At 38.8% G+C, this 16,709-nt stretch overlaps 2 protein-coding genes across 6 annotated transcripts; both read right to left on the bottom strand.

Moving 5' to 3' along the window:
* Window positions 1-1,659: 1,659 nt before the first annotated feature.
* fam167ab (family with sequence similarity 167 member Ab) lies at window positions 1,660-8,279 on the bottom strand. 4 transcript variants are annotated; one of them, XM_041975022.1, is made up of 4 exons: window positions 8,172-8,279; window positions 7,199-7,275; window positions 5,108-5,468; window positions 1,660-4,492 (listed from the first exon to the last, which is right to left on the bottom strand). In XM_041975022.1, exons 1-4 carry the CDS (start codon window positions 8,262-8,264, stop codon window positions 4,229-4,231), a joined length of 795 nt encoding a protein of 264 aa, XP_041830956.1. In that variant the 5' UTR covers window positions 8,265-8,279; the 3' UTR covers window positions 1,660-4,228. The 4 variants fall into 4 exon arrangements, with proteins under 4 accessions (XP_041830956.1, XP_041830957.1, XP_041830959.1 ...); XM_041975023.1 differs by having other exon boundaries at window positions 5,108-5,465; XM_041975025.1 differs by lacking the exon at window positions 7,199-7,275 and having other exon boundaries at window positions 8,172-8,263.
* Window positions 8,280-8,398: 119 nt separating this feature from the next.
* lca5 (lebercilin LCA5) lies at window positions 8,399-16,195 on the bottom strand. 2 transcript variants are annotated; one of them, XM_041976807.1, is made up of 10 exons: window positions 16,118-16,195; window positions 15,327-15,371; window positions 13,622-14,028; window positions 12,647-12,888; window positions 12,121-12,426; window positions 11,403-11,540; window positions 11,203-11,299; window positions 10,962-11,098; window positions 10,135-10,312; window positions 8,399-10,021 (listed from the first exon to the last, which is right to left on the bottom strand). In XM_041976807.1, the coding sequence occupies exons 3-10, from the start codon at window positions 14,004-14,006 to the stop codon at window positions 9,126-9,128; spliced, it is 2,379 nt and encodes a 792-aa protein (XP_041832741.1). In that variant the 5' UTR covers window positions 14,007-14,028; window positions 15,327-15,371; window positions 16,118-16,195; the 3' UTR covers window positions 8,399-9,125. The 2 variants fall into 2 exon arrangements, with proteins under 2 accessions (XP_041832741.1, XP_041832742.1); XM_041976808.1 differs by having other exon boundaries at window positions 15,940-16,164.
* Window positions 16,196-16,709: the final 514 nt, after the last annotated feature.

The following is a 16,709-nucleotide window of genomic DNA, read 5'->3' as shown; positions in this document are numbered from 1 at the left end:
GCAACTTGTTGCATATACCTGAAACAATTCATAGAAAACGACAGGAATGAAAGCTCAGTTTTAGACAAATTAATTAATTGAGTTTTTGGGTTAGATCCACAGTCAAAAACAGAAATAATCAAGACTTCTCAGACTCCTAGTTTATGGCTTGCATAAACCATGAACAATCATCTAAACATTCTCATAACCACTCAGTTCATTTCAAGGCTGAGGTAGCTTAGAAAGGCCGGCATCCATGTTTCCAGCAACGTCACCTGCCAGGGATCCTCAGCTGCTTCTAGACCATCTTGAAGATATAATCTGTCCAGGAAATTCTGGGTCAACCACAAGGCCTCCTCCTAACTGCTTGCACCTGGTTAACCCCCAAGCCTATCCCTTTTTTTATAGGAAGAATTAACACTGAATCAAATGGGTAGTTTTATGACTACATGAGTCACTTATTATGATTCATTCACAAAGAATGAATCGTTACAAGAAAGGTCTTGTAATGCTTTATCCCAGTGGTTTTCAAGTGGTGTGGATTCGAGACCCACCATCACCCTTAATGACAAGCCACAACCGAGATAGATGTAAAGTTTCAAGCTCAGAAATTTATTTAATGAAAATATGGTTCTGTTTCAACCTCAGCATGTAAAGACTTACATGTCCTTACAAGCAAAAACACGAAAAAAAAGGGCAAAAACTGAGAAGTAAAAATATACCTATTGTTATCAATGAGTACCCACTCACTTATAACAAATACTATTCTAGTTAAACTATTCAGTCACGTAATCAAACCTTAAACATAAAGCTGACAAAACAATCAAGATATTTCTGTAACAACCAAATGCACGACATAAAAAGTACAGCTGAGAAGTGAATAAACAACTTCTTCTTAATCTGTCTTTAAATGTTAAATAAAATTAGATTAACTGAGGATACTCACTGAGTCTGACAACCAACATAGCTGATTTAATTACTTTACCAATAGATACTAACTTCAACTTGAGGTGTAGCATTGACACCATAGACTGTAGTCTGGCAGATTAAACAGGGGAACTTATGTTATTTGCTTCTGGTCAAGGCCAGCAACCCACTGAAAACTGGTCTAGGACCCACTTTTGGGTTGGGAACCACCAGTTGAGAATAACTGCTTCATCCAACCTTTAATTGTTTTGGTTGGAGCATAGAGCTAGGTTCAGTTTTTATTTATTTATTTATTTATTTAATGGGATCATGCCATTACTATCAGGCATTAACTTTGGATGTCCATAATCTTTTCAGGGAATCCAAAACAAGCAAAGAAACAAAATCCTTAATTATCACTGGTTTGTCACAGCTGGGGATGAATGGATGAACTTTGACTTGCAGCACTGTCATCTCTTTTTGAGAGAAGATTTTAATACAAGCCCAACTAAAAACCACTGAACTTGATTCATCCAGATACAATCCTTGAATCCTCCATCTTCAGTGGCCACAAGACATCTCCTTACTGCACTCAGTTTCTTGTCTTAAGCATCACCCAAATAATTTTTTTTTTTTTTTTTACAAATAAATTCATTTACTTCTATGTTTAATACTGAGTCATGACAGAAAACCAAATCAGAGATCATGTTTTTATATCATTTTTAAAATTTATTTAGTAAAGGTCTGGCAGGACAAAGTGTTTCCAAAATAAATTTTTCCAGATAGAAAATGATGGTGTTAAAGCTATTTTCCCCTGACTCCTGGACATGTTTATATGTGTCCAGGAACTGCTCCAAGTGTTGCTCTGACCTATAAAGATCCTATTTCTACTCTAGTTAACAATAAAAATGCCTTTACTTGCTGAAAATTTAAAGTAAATCACTAATAAAATGGCATTGCAAAGTGCTACTAATGACGGAAAGGGAAATTTATCTAAAAAAGCCAGAGAAGAGTGACCCATCAGTTATAGAAAAGTATTCACCTCCTTGCAGCTACTTATTATGGCCTTCTAAAGCCTGCTGTGTTGTCGTGTTAAACCATCTCATCTTCACAGTACATCTTTGGGATGAGATGTGCTAACACACTCCTACACAAACCACTCAAGGTGAGAAAAAGCCTGGGATTCTTGCCAGTCTCACTGTGTCGTTCACCTTGGTAACGTTTCTGTCGGCTATTCATGCTTGAAGATTTAACTCAGACATGAGGAGATGTGGTGTCACATCTGTTAAAATACTGGAACTGGGTGGCAGCTCCTGGTGGATTAAATATCACAATCTGAATATAACTATTTCCATTAAACACTCTCTGGATTACAGAGACATATTTTATAATTGTGGTCCAAAAAATCCAAAAACAGCAGATTATTTCAGATTCAACTTGTCCTACTTTTGATAACACATGCCGTTTCGGTCTTAATGCCCAAGCTACAGATATAGTGCCTGATTTTATGCCTGTCAAATAGATGGTGCCAGTTTTTCGTCTGTCATTTGTTATGATAATGAGATGGTTAAGGCATGAAATTAATAATCTGGCAGGAACAGCTGTTAAGCAGAGCAGGAATCTAAACAAAAACAAAGTATACTTTTCTACTGACAGAGTTTAGAATTTGTTTAATGCATTTTATAGGAATTCTGTGAAAAAAAAACCCACTTTGATCACCTGCAAATCATCAAAAAATGTATACAACTCCCGTTTTGGCAGCCTTTTACACTAAAAGAATTGTTTTTTTTTCCAGCAGCAATAAGCTCTAATAGAGCTTGAGCTCATGCATGAAAATCTCAGGCTCAGCAAAATCATTCATGACATGTTACTTCAGAACAATGAGTGTTGCAGGGATCAGGGAATGCAGTACACTTCCAGGAACACAAATCTTCACTTATTTCACTTGCACAGATGGCATTTTTCTTGCGAAAAGTCATTAGGACAAAAATGACAGGATGTTCATTTGGTGCTCCAATGCTGAAAGAAGTAATTACACATTTTTGTGAACACATTTGCTTCTCTGACTGAGAGCAAGATCAGAAGACCGATTCTGTTTCTGTAGAAGCCTGGCTTTGTTGGAGGGACATTTGTACATTTTATATAATTTGGGTGTCAGTGGTGACATTTAAAGATGCTAGTAAACCAAATGAGAGTTCCCTCTAATGACTTTAGCTTGATTATTACTTAGACTATCTAAGCTTTAAGGTATGCTTCAGCTGATATCACATAATATAACGTCAAAGAGTAAACAAAGAATTAGTTTCACTGCTTTACTGCTCAGAGAACACAGTCAACTGCTGGAACAAAGTGAAGCACAAGACATCAGTGTGCACTTTCATCATTTCAGAAAAGGTTATTAGTTTCACTAAAAGTGCTGTCATACATAAAATAAATGGCAAAATGTGTGAGAAAGGTTTATGTCTGCGCATCTGTGTTATGTAGCATCTCAAGCCATAAATCTCATTTTCTAACTGCATGGCTAGTGCACTAGGACTGAGCACACATTTCATATGCTTATTTCCAACACAAAACCCCATTTGAGCAAATTTCCTGTTAGGAAATGGTTGCCTTCAATTAAAACTGCAACTCTAACATTACAAGGCTCATGAGAGGAGCCACAAAATCATGTGATTGGGTACAATCAGGGATTGAGATGAGTTATATTTCAGTGTTTATCTGGGAAGTGAAATCTTGTGCATCTTTCAAACAGATAATGGTTGCCATTAGAGCTAACGTTCAACAAACAGCCATGTAAAGGAAACTTGCTTAAACAAGGGGAAACTTAACTAAAGCACTGGAGACTATCATGAGCTCAGACAATAGTTGCTCAGTCATTATAAAGAATAAATCATTTAAGGCATCTTTTTAGAAAACAAAATGCTCAGGTTAGATACAAGACATGAAAGAAACTAGTTTAATGATTCATTAAAAACAAACAGAAGTTTCTATGTAGTACGTGTATGTAAAACTTCAGTCTATGTTTGTCCAATAAAGTGTATGGAAATATAAGAAATCATCAGTAACTATTTAACTTATAAGGCCTAAAAAGTGGATAGGAATTTGCTATTAAACAGCAAGAACTCAATTTTAACTCACGATGGGTTAAAATCTCTGTGATCTGCTGCAATTGTAAGACAAAGATGTTCCAGCACATGAACTAGCTGCCATTTATAGTTAATGGCAAACACTGTAAGTTATTTTTAGAAATAATTTACTTTTTGTTGGACTGTTAAACCATCCCTACTAGCTAATATATGGTTGTACTGGAGCAGTTGTTTGTAAGCATATGAAGGATCATTATCTAGCAGAGTGAAAACCGGCGAGAGTTAATGTTCATCTTGGTGACACCGATGAGTCGCAGTGGGGCCGAGAGGCCGAGGCCCGGCGTGACCGGGCACTCGCACAGCAGGTCTGACAGCTCGTCCTTTTCCTCAAGGCCAAAGGTGGCATCGTTGAGCATCCTACGATGCTGGTGGCATGTCTGCTCGATCTTCAGCATGTTGATGTCATTCCGAAGTCGTATGAGCTGCCTGGCCAGCTGCTGATCCTGCAAACGCATATCCATCTGCAAAAGCAGAGGACAATAATTAAATTAGCTTAGAATTAAAGATTGGAACAGTGTAAAAGCTTTTTATTTCTTTCTATAAAATGTCATTCCATAAGACACACTTCTTGCCCATAAGTGCTGGAAAATTCAATCACATTTATTTTGCACAGCTTGTGTGGTCTTTATTGACCCAGGCACGTTGTATGCAGCCTTTATTGTGTGGCAAAATCTAAAAGGAAAACTCACAGTGGCATAAACAATGTCTATAGGTTTGTATAACTATCCCAGTGATTTGAAGTCTTTGTGCAACATGTTTGCGACGCCATGCTGTGCGAGTCTTCCTCCATCAGTGGCTCTTTGTGAATTCAGCCCCGGCTTATGAGCCACGACTGAATGTGCAGAGTAATTGAGCAGAGTAAAAATGATTACACTTGCAGAAACTCTGTGTAATTCTTTTGTCTGAGGCACAGTCTGTCGCACCGTCTAACACGAATGGGAATCTTAGGCCAGTAACCGGACAGTGTGACCTTTGTCAAATTCTAATTGGCTAAGTAGCATAAAGGTTTGTGATCAAATATTTAAGAAAACAGATGATAAATATGCAAAATATAAAGAAATTTAGTGCTGGCTCACCAGCTCTCTTCTGAGCCATGTGAGAGCTTCATCAATGTTCTCGAATCCCTTTAGCAAACCTGATGGCAGCTTCTGCTGAATCTCATCTGAGTTTGTCGCAGTCTGTTTGTGCGTGAGTCGTTTCCCTTCAGGTTCCACATGAATCGGGTATTTTGCATTTCCTGATTCTTTGAAGCTTTCTTTCTCCAACCGAGCTTTCCACTCCAGGTAAGAAGGCCTCCTGGTCTCCAGTCTTAATTTCTCTGTCAAAGCCTTCAATGTCACGAGGTGGTCATCTGGAGGTAAATCTACAGCTTCATCCTGCCAGTTTGTTCTGTTTATCACGATTTGTGGAGCTGAGGCCGCGTCCATCATTAATCTGCTGAATATAAAAATGAAAATTAGTCAAAAAAGGAAAAAAAAAAGGTGATTATGGCAGATTATGTCCCATGAAACCAAACAGCTCCTTACTTTTCTAAACCATGGCTACTCAATTAGGTCATATGAGGGCTGCAATCCTGCAGGTTTTCAGTGTATCCAAGCACACCTGACTCAAATGAATGAGTTATTGTGCAGAACTTGATAGATTTTTGGATCCATTTAATTTGAGTCAGGTGTGTTGGAGCAGGAACACACTGATAACCCTGCAGGACTGCGGCCCTCGTAGGACCAAACTGATCTGGATGGAACACTTGGCTTCTCAAATATGAAATAATTAAGGCTCTGGGGGGAATCCACCTCCAGGATTGTCATTTAGAAGAAACAAACTGTTTCCACAGCAACCACACAAGCAGTCTAAATGAATCAGCAGTTTTCCAGCTTCCACACGTCCGCAGTCGACTGCCTCAGCCAAACATAGCAGGTAGTTTGACAAAAACATTTTATCTGAAGCATACATAGCTTTAATATTGATGCTTTTTACATGAATTTAATTGGACACAATGGACTAATTTATGCAGCAGTGGCAGAAAAATCATTATAAATAATAAACCAATACTGCAATGTAAACATACTCTATTCCAATTCCAATACCAGATTGGGGAACGTTTAGATGGTATGGACAAAGGAAAACAAAAAGTACCTTGACTTGGTGCTGAATCAAAGGACAGACAACATGGAAAAAGAAATAGATGGCTCTACAAACCAAACAGATATTGTGGAATAAAATCCTTTAAATGAGCTTTTGTTTCTTTTTCTTTTTTTAAAGTGAATTGAATTTGTTAACAAAACAGTTTGCTGACCAATGTGTGCCACAATAGTTAAAATATCTAAAAACAATGCAAAGGGAATTGCATATCACTCCCTCTACAATGCATAATGTCATTAAACAGTTTAAGAAATCTAGAAAATGTCAATGTGTAAAGGGTGTGTAAAGCTGGACACCTGTGATCTCGGATTGTCTCAGTAGCCAATATAACCATGTGGGTAAAGGATTGAGTGTTTTTGCATTACCATATGTTGTTTTCAACTCATAAATGTGATTTAAAACTTTACTGTACCAGAAGAAAGTGGTGTTTACTTTCCTGGACTCCGATGCATCTAAGATGGACCATTACACAGTGGAAATTTGTACTTTGCTCAAACTAGTTTAGATGCAATATATGTCTACTGTAAGAACAGCTCATGAGTGAATACACTAAATAGTCTTTTCTTCTTGTTTAAAGCTGGTGTAAAAATCAAACAGAAAAAGCAGATTGTCTGCTGTGTCAATGGTGGTTTGGACTCGGTTATTCCATAATGGGCACAGCAATGAAGTCACTACCCTTGCATCTAATGATCGGGTTGGCTGCTTTGCAAGGTAAAATAGACCTCTGACTGTGTAAAGCAGCTGACTTATGAATGTCTGCAAGTGGATCCACTTCTTATTCTTGAGAGGAATCAATATGTCTCTTGAGACCGTGCTGTTAGAGGAAAGCATTAAGCAGGAAGTATGATCTTGTAAAGAATTTGTAAAGACCATGTGTGTACACAAATGAGGTCATTTAGATTGTGTATGCAGAGCAAGGAGGATGTGGAAATGTGTGTGAATGTAAATATTATATAACAAGCAATGATGGCAGTTATAAAGAAATAAAGAAGTTTAAAATCACTGGAGCAAAATCTCAAACCCACCTTTTACTGGCTTGAGTTGATGAGCAAGAACCCTGCTTGTGTGAGCCAATTTTTACATATTCTATATCAAATGCAGCCTGTGAACATAAACAACATAGTCATATACCAAATGAACTGACTTCAGAATCACCAGTCATCAGACACAGCTTCCTCTGGTTTCAAACTTTATTTGCCACACCAATCAAATGCATTTTGTGGTGTTGAACTATGTGAAATGCCACAAACTTGGTCTCACTGAGCATTAGAAGTTCTGGCTCCCGTATCTGGAACATGCAGTCATGTCTACATAACAAACAGGCTGCAGAGTACTGAATCTGCCCCTCCAATCTCAATAACATGCCTGTGGGTCATGAAAGGTTTAGGATTTCATTGCTTATATTCAGAAGCTTCTCATAAGAATAGCAACATAAAATAGGACAATAATAATCAAATTGTTTATAAAGTTTATAAAACTTTACACACATTAAATATGAACAGGTTTACCCGGCTTTATTTAGGAAACTTCAGCATTTAACAGGTTTTATTGTTTTGTTATTGAATAAAATGTAATGTCAGTATGATTTTAAGGGAAGGGTGGTGGATACGTTAGAGAGAAAGACGTACAAATGTTCGTGTTTCTCAATGGCAAACAATCCTGCCATCGATTACTTTAAATAACACTGAAGTCTGACACAAATTAGCAATATCAGAACAAAAGAATGGATTACTTAGTTTAAAATTTCAGTTATCTATAGCTTACTGAACATGCTTCTTTTTTTTATTCCAAATCTTGTTTCATATTTAAAAATGTAAAAAACTTGGAACCGTAAATAAAAAACAACATGCCAGTGGTTTGACTAACATCACGCAAGAATAAAGGTGAGTTTATACAGTGTGTGGTTGTAAGAAATCTTTTTCTTTACTTTCTTTCTATGATAGATGGTTGCAGGTGACACTTTGTCCGCATCATACGAAACAACGTAGGAGCATTTACCTTGTAAGAGTCTAGAAGCCGCAGCAGTCCAACTTGCCATCGTAAAACCAGACACAGCACAAACCCCTTCTCCAAGAGCCGCCAGCTCCCCATGTGTTGCTCCGCGGTCCTCTAGTTTCTGAGCATTGGAGGTGGAGGGGGAGGAGCTGAAAGGCTACGTCATCACCTGGTTGCTTAGAGACGCCCCAGTGCGCCACAGCCTTATAATAACCAGGCAAAATAGTCACTGTCGTACAAATATTTATTGTCACTCAATAAAACACACAAATTTTCTTTCCTGACATTACAGTTTGACAATAAGTACAAAACGTGAAAAGCCCAAATAAAAATACAAGCTGTTCAATGTCAAGTTTTGCATTTCATGTTAAATTAGCATGATAAATTCTATAATAAATAGCTTCTCAAAAATGAGCCAAAATGTAGATATATCTGTAAGTGTAGGTATGTTTAGTTTTACAGTTTAGTGATTCAGAGCTGCATGAATGCATTTTTTTCTTTTATAGTAATGCAATATAGGTTTAGAAGTACTCAAATAGATAATCATAAAAGTAGAACATTTTAATGTTGATTGTCATTACGATCGTAGTGCTACCACCAGAAACAGTGCAGGAGAAATGGGCCATACATGAAGCCATGGTGTGCTGATATTTACTGTATTAGAGTAAGCTGAAACTCCAGAACAGAACCCATTTCATTAAATAAACTTGACAAGCACTGTATTCACATCGATTGTCGAACTAAAGGTATATTATAATGGCTTGAGCTTTTTAAAAAAAAAACATGAAAAAGATAATAACATTAAGTTTGTATAAATAATGACAATTGGGAAAAATGTAGATTCACAAACGAACAAACCAAATAACAAATGTTGCATAAGTTGACAAAGTGCTAAAGTTTAATTTGATAATTCCACATCAACTAAAGTGACAACCTGCCATGACAACTAGATTCATCTTATAAAGTGAGTTCCTCTATGTCATCATCGTATGAGGTGATGGCACGAATGGCAGGTCTGCTATCCGCAACATGCAGTGTGTTAACGGAGGGCATCGGAGGAGTGGAAGACCCTGAGTTAAAGCTAAGCAGTCCTTCTCGCCTTGAACGTACGCCATTCGCGGCAGGAGGGCTATCAAATAGCTCCACTTTGTTAGAATGACTTAAACTGTCAAGAGCCTGAGCACCAAATAGCTGCTGCATAAGGCTCGACTTCTTGCCCTTCCCCAAACTCTTTTCTGTATTCTTGTCCTTCTTGGTTTCCACACCTCTGAGGTTAAAAACTCCAATGGCTTCTAATGCAGAGTCTCTGTCCTCTTTGGGTGGAGGCGAAGGGAATCCAGAGAGAGCTCGGGAAGTTGGATGTCCAAACGAAGGTGCATAATCTCCAAACGCCAAATCCTCAGTGGAGGTTTGAGACCGCAAAACTCTTCTTCCCATTCCTGCTGTAAGAGCTACACTCTCTATGCCTGATCTTCTCCTTCCACCTTCTCTAATTCCAGCACGCAAAGCACCTGTCTCCTCTGACTCTGTGAGGTTGAAAATGGAAGAATTGTGGTTCCTCTGCTCAGGAGGATGTGGAGAAAAATGATCACTGGCAGTCTTGTTGGACTCAGATGGGCTTGGCTCCAGAGCTTCCAGGTTTTGGCGGTCTATTTCTCGCATCTTAGCCAGCAGCTGCTCTTTCTTGTGATGTGCTTCCTCTGCTGCTTGCTGATTGGACAAAGATTCCTGGTTCCATCTTGCAACTTCCTCCTGGACATGACCACGCTTCCAGTAGTTCTCTTCTTCCCTCTGGCTGAACAAGGCATCTGTCTTCTTTCGGTCTTCCTCTTCGTCCTTTTCTTTCCTCAAGCCTATGAATAAAGTGTGTTGGATTTAAGAAATAGACATAATTGGTGCATTCACATCCTTTTTTAATATATATATTGTTACTATAACAAAAAATGTATATAAAACTTGTCCTTACTTCTTAATCTGTTTTCCTTTTCAAACATATTTGCTTCATGGTCCATTTGATGTTTCTGCTCCTGCTGCTGCTTTTTCTCCTTCACCATCTCCTTCTCCCCTTTCTCTGCTTTCTTCTGCTCTTCTAAATTTTGAGGCACGTCCTCTGGCTCTGCCTGCCTGTCCACTCTGTCCAGCTCCTGTTGACAGCATCAACAGAATGAAATTAAATGAAAAATATTTTATTTAGCACGGAGGGAAACTGCAATGTTGTAGCAGTTTTTTTTTTTCCATCCATTTCCATTTTCTGGCAGCTTATCCGGGGTCGGGTTGTGGGGGCAACTACCAAAGCAAAGAATCCCAGACTTCCCTCTCCCTGGCCACTTCTTCCAGCTAATTTGAGGGGAATTCCGGGGCGTTCCCAGGCCAGCTAAGAGATGTAGTCCCTTCAGCATGTCCTAGGTCTTCCCCGGGGTCTCGATGGGACGTGCCCGGAACACCTCACCAGGGAGGTGTCCAGGACGAATCCTAACCAGATGCCTGAGCCACCTCATCTGGCTCCTTCTTTACCACAACAGACTAATGCAGAGTCCGCATCACTGCAGATGCAGCACTGATCCGCCCGTCGATCTCCGGCTCCATCCTTCCCTCACTAGTAAACAAGACTCCCAGACACTTGAACTCCTCCACTTGGGGTAGGACCCCATTCCCAACCTGGAGAGGACATTCCACCCTTTTCCGGCTGAGGACCATGGTCTCAGATTTAAAGGTGATGATTTGAAATGAATGACAACAAACAAGAGTAGCAGAAGATGGAATTCTGGTAGAGGGAAAAAGTGCAGACTTCACCTTGAGAGAGAAGTATTCATCAGGTACTTGTTCGCTGTATTCACTGGTATCACTGATGGCAGGGGGCGGCGTGGGGAAATCCAGACTTGATGCCCTGTATTCAGTTTGTACTGCCTTGGTACTGCTTCTGCTGGGGACTGTGTCAAACAAATGAAAAGATTATTCACTTCTATTGATCCTTTTCACTAATATTAATGAACACAACTGTTTGTCCCTCCTATGTGCCAGAGTAGCATCTCACCTTTCCGCTTTGTGCCACTTTCAGCATCTTTTCTTAATGATGATTTCACCATGCGGTTGGCATAAATATTCCTAGCATCTAGTTCTCGTTCTTTTTCCTTATAAAAAGAACAATCACATCTCAAACAACGAGCAATTCACATTTACGTACATGTTAAGGATTGTTCCAGAGGTCATATGAAGTACATTTCTATTTTGCACCTTGAGTTTATTTGTCAGTCGTTCCAGATCCTCCTGCAGAGTTCTGATCTCCTCCTGGGCACTAATGGTTTTCTTTTTCTCTGCCGCCAGTTGCCTCTGATAACTGCTGTTGCTCAGCTCCAAGCTACGCTCCAGGTCCTTTAAACACACAACACATACAACAATACGAACACAATTTAATGCAGCCACATGTTATAAGGGAAACTAAGATTAAAGATGACTGAATTTAATTATTACAGCTACTAAATTCAGTTTGCTACTTAAGATTTCACAGTGAAAAGAGGTTTATGTACGTTACAAAATGATTACAAAAGCATAAATTACAACCTGCAAAAGACTTTATAAACTTGTAAGCCAGACACTTATTTGCAACATAGTCACCAACTCTGTGGCGAACATCTCTAAACAGAAAAACCTGCAACTTTCTTTTGTTAAGTTTTTTAATATTAAGTTAATTTAAAATTAAGGAAATCTTTTAAATGATGGTATACGCTTCTGTAAATGGGTAATTCAAAGCAACTTTAATATGGTGAAGTTGTAGGGCAAGGTCCATAACCTCCTCTAGTTACAGAAGAGGTGTGCCTGTGTATACAGATGAAAGCTCTCAAAGGGTGTTTAACTTCCTTGACAGTTTTTGTATTTTGTGGAATTGCACAATAGATATGGTATTAGTAAGATCAAGAAATACATTTGTAAATTACCTCTTTGTTTAATTTACCTTAATTTTATGTTCTGCCTCATGGGCCCGTGTTTTCTCTTCCTCTAGCCTGCGATTTAGCTCATCTCTGGCTCCTAACTCTCGGTGGTCGACCAGCTTCTTCAGTCGTGAAATGATCACTTGGTTTCTTTGCAGCTGCTCCTCACGATCCTTTAACCGCCGTTCAGCTGCCCGCTCCCGTTCTTGTGTGCGTCTGAGTCTCTCTCGCAGCACATGGATCTCATTGGAGTGCCGCGACAACAGCTGGGAAATCTCACTTTCCGTGTCGTCGTAACGCTGCAGGGCTTTTTCTTGACGCACTTGAAGCTGCGGCATGGAAAAGATTTTTTTAATTTCCATAAATGTCAATGGTAAGGATGTAGCAAAGAGATTTTAATGGATTATGATTATTTTCCCTTCAAAGACAAGTATTTATGTGATAATCAAGATTCCGATTTTGCATTAAACACCAACAATGTTTACTAAAATCTGATATTCTTTGGTCAAGACTCAAAACTAACCCAAACGTAAAAGGAGTTATACCTACTTGTCTGAGAATTCGATTTTCCTTGTGGAGTTCATCAGTGCGCTGTTGCACTTCTGCAAGAGCGTTGCGCAATTCATTGATCTTCAGGAGACGAGCTGAAAGCATCCGTTTGGTTACAAGATCCAGGTCTTTAGGTGGCGTGGACTCCTTGCTTTGTGACCGCACTCCCCTGCGATGCTGCTGGATCAATGAAAGGCCACCAGGTCGCTGCAGGCGAGACACACCCAAACGCCCCACACCAGCTGCAAGGAGAAAAAACACACATTGTGTCAGAAAAAACAATATACATATCAGGAAGAAACTGGTGTGGGTAACATTTTATTTCTAACAGCAATTGCTTTTTAACATCTCCTCAAATAAGTTTGAGCTTGGATTGTAGGGGCCCCACTCCCCCTCCCTGAACGTTTCAAGCAGCACTGCCCCCTCAGAGCAACCTCCATTGTTATGGACCTCCACAACTCTCCAATCTGGGAGAAGATACTGAAGCATCAGTTGGAGGACGAGCAGGAAAAAGCTTCTTTCCAAAGGCTGTCAGACTGATCAACAACCTGTGTCCCCTACCTAAGTATACCCCCATAAAGACCCTCACAGACTCCCCCACATACACCCCTACTTACACTGACCCACAGGGCTAAGTGTGGGAGAAAGAAATTACACCAGAACTAACCACTTATTTTTATCCTGTCCAAAGTGAGCACATGTGTCTGTGTGTTTGTGTATGTATACTCTCCTTTTTATTTTTATATTAACAAAAACGTATTAATTCTAGTTTTTTATTGCACTGCACAACTGGCTGAGAATAAAATCTCATTCTCTTGTGTGTATATTTTATGCACATGACAATAACAATAAAAGAATCTCATGTCTTATGTTAAAACCAGCCTAACACTGCCCTCCCCTGGTCAGTTGTATAATTAGAACAGAGGTTTCACTCATTTATCCAACCATAAGTGATCCCATCATCACTTTACGTACCTAATTTATGAAGGGGGCTTTTAGGGATCCGCTTTGCACGCACCCCCTTTTGTGGGGTGGGGGATTGAGACAGCGATCGTGAGAAAGGAGATAGTGAGCGCTCTGAAGGTGTCTCCTGCTCATAGTCTTCAGAGTAAAATGAATCATCACTTCTCCTTCCCTCTCTGTCTGATATCTGGTCCCTGTCTGGATCTGAATGCCATGTTCTTGCTTTTGATTTACTCTTGACACGGCCCTCTTTTTCATCCTCAGCGGAAATCCTGTCTCGAGGGTCTTTTTTGTGCTGCGAGGATGATGCTCGAGAACTTTTCTTTGTACTCCGCTGGGACTGGCCACTTAAGCTGCGATTGTCTTCATGCAGGTCAGGTGTATTTTCAGGTTCCATGTTGTCAGTCTAAGAAGGCATGCTGAACGAAAAAAGAAAGAACATATACTTCAAACAGCATACTTGTTTTCTCTGATAGTTTAGTAGTAGCAAAAGCTTACAAGTAAAAGATGGACAACATTGTTAGATTTTGCAGACTTCTACTGAAAGCCCTTTGGTAAACTGGCCTTAACATGTATGTGGTGCAACCAGAACAAATTTGTCATTATTCACTTAAAGCCATAAAAGAAGACAGATCAATTGGTTTCTCTCAAGTTTGTTTTTACACTGTGCATCTGGTTGCTAAGAAATGTCATACATGAGGTGGATCTTTCCATGAGACTGAATTAAGCATGATATCCGTATTCTACACCACCGTTTCTGGAGAGATGAATGTCAACACTGCCTCCAGTTTCCCTGATGACTTATTAAAGAGCCAAACTACAATTTATGGCTGCAGTAATCTGCAGAGAGAATAATAATAATAATAATAATAATAATAATAATAATAATAATAATAAACAGGTAGACATCTTTTGGTGTTCCATATTGTTTTGCCATTTCTACTATTAAGTTTTAAGGCTATTTTTTTTACATATTTCATACCAACTGATGTGATTATTAATACAAAAATATCTTCCATTTCTGAAATAAGACTAGGCAATATCAAGGCATAATGTCACAGGAGTAGATTCCTTACTAATTAACCCTGTTTGAGATGTAATGACTATTTATGGGTAGAAACATATTCATACGTCCTGTAACTATTGCCGATTGAGCTGTTTTTTTTTTTTTTTTTACCTGTCTCTGCAAAGCCACTCTTGTAAAAGTGATTTAATATCTTCAGAGTCATATACTTTGTTAAATAAAATAAATGTTGATGAATATTAAGGCCATGAAGTCATCTGGCCTGTCATAAACCCTGGCAACAGCAGAATGACTTGAAGGGCAAGCATCTGTTCCAACACCGGTACACTGAGCAACATCATAAATGGAGAAGACGGTCTTTGTACATCAGTGCTGAATATGTGCAAACAAACATGCTTTTCAGAGCAATTTCAAATGCTTATCTAAAGCTTTGTTGAACTGTAATTTTATTAAGTGCATTAGATGTCCCCCTCTTTAATCTCAAACAACATGAAAACACTAAAAGCCCGTTTGTAGACTTGTCATTCAAATAATTTAATGTTTAAAAACAAATTCCTTATAAATTAGCCCTGATATATATATATATATATATATATATATATGATATAGCTGAACTAGATAATTATACAAATAACCCCATGCCAAACTTTTTTTTTATATAGAAAAATATGTAAGGTAAGACTTTACACTCACCAGATATATACAAATGATCTCTGTTTTCATGTCGTCTGGCTCATTCTGATTAACAAGTATTATACTGGTCATAACATTTCTAATATTTCTATGAAAATCTATGCAATCGATCATAAGCTTTGTGAATACAAATTTTTAAAAACTCTAGCAAACGACAGCGGAAGTTAACTATTTATTGTGATACAAGCTGTACTTAAGTGGGCCTTTTACGGTTGACAGAAGCAGCTTTGTTGTTGTCAGACTGCCTGCCAAATAACAGCGAGGAGATGTAGTGCCCAATGCCACTTCCACATCTAAGAGGGTCCTCTCCTAGTACATGTGTAGCTTATACACGCATATATACGCAAAACAGTAAAAAGGACACGAGAAGGAGCTCACAATATCAGCAATGTCCAGATAAAAAGGTAACGATGCTGAGCAACAGCTATAAGTGCTAACATGGCAATAAGCACCACATTCAACAAGTGGATCGTGTCACCACCATTGCCGAGAATATGTTAGCACCATCATGTCTGTTTCTTTTGTACAATATTTAACTAATGTTCGGTTTTACAAAATTACATACAATTGACGAGCTTCTTCCAGACTGAATTAGCTAATGTTAGCTGCATACCTTGAGCAGGCTAGCTCGAGCGTTAGCTGACTTAGCTGTCCTTAAATATATAAGAAGACTGAGCCGTCCGTCCTTTTTGGAAATAAAAGGTCGTGACTGCCGTTTTAATATGTGCTGTCTTGCAATTATCCACTGTAAAAAAAAAAAAAAAGAAAAGAAAAGCGGCACCAAAACGAACCCGTTTCTTGCTATCCACGCCTTTCAGTTTGCTTCAGTGTAGCCCAGGACGCCCTACCATGGCAACCGCAGGACTTCCTGCAATACCTCTAAACCACCAGTGTGGCGCTGTTTCACTTGTTGAAATAAATAATAATAATAAATTGGTCTATAGCAAAATCTTAAATAGCTCATTTAGTCAAAGATCTAAAATGATCATTTTATTGATAAAGACTTTCAATGCATTTGCTTAGTACTGCTGTCAATGCCAAACATATTTGAGTCGTGATTTTTACTTTACTTTTAAAATCAGTGCTCTGGAAATCATGTATGCCATGCTCCTTTTAAATTGTAGATGGACCAACTGGCTTGCTGCTTTCATTTAGAAGTTGAACATTTATACTCCCAATTTCTTGTACAAACAAAATCCAAAATAGTAGCCCTACGCACATCCAACTATTCATAAATTCATAAATTCACTCGGAGCAGTGCCCACTTGCTGTGGAAAACTACTGTGACTTTCAGAAACCATGCACAGCTTCGTTTCACTTCTAAAATGCAACACAATAAAATCTGTCAAATAACTGTACACAACTAAAAAAAACGACTAAACG

The sequence above is a fragment of the Melanotaenia boesemani genome, chromosome 22 (genome assembly GCF_017639745.1).
Source record: "Melanotaenia boesemani isolate fMelBoe1 chromosome 22, fMelBoe1.pri, whole genome shotgun sequence".
NCBI classification, from domain to species: domain Eukaryota; kingdom Metazoa; phylum Chordata; class Actinopteri; order Atheriniformes; family Melanotaeniidae; genus Melanotaenia; species Melanotaenia boesemani.
The sequence above is the reverse complement of the archived record's forward strand: the minus strand, read 5'-3'. Positions and strand labels throughout refer to the sequence as shown.

Coding starts and splice junctions, on each gene's coding strand:
- fam167ab (XM_041975022.1), bottom strand. CDS start 8,264: ATGGGGAGCTGGCGGCTCTTGGAGAAGGGGTTTGTGCTGTGTCTGGTT. Junction 7,276..8,171: donor GGCTTCTAGACTCTTACAAG/GTAAATGCTCCT, acceptor TTATGTTCACAG/GCTGCATTTGATATAGAATA. Junction 5,469..7,198: donor TCAACTCAAGCCAGTAAAAG/GTGGGTTTGAGA, acceptor TTTTATATTCAG/CAGATTAATGATGGACGCGG.
- lca5 (XM_041976807.1), bottom strand. CDS start 14,006: ATGGAACCTGAAAATACACCTGACCTGCATGAAGACAATCGCAGCTTA. Junction 12,427..12,646: donor AAAATCGAATTCTCAGACAA/GTAGGTATAACT, acceptor TCCATGCCGCAG/CTTCAAGTGCGTCAAGAAAA. Junction 10,022..10,134: donor AAAGGAAAACAGATTAAGAA/GTAAGGACAAGT, acceptor CTTTATTCATAG/GCTTGAGGAAAGAAAAGGAC.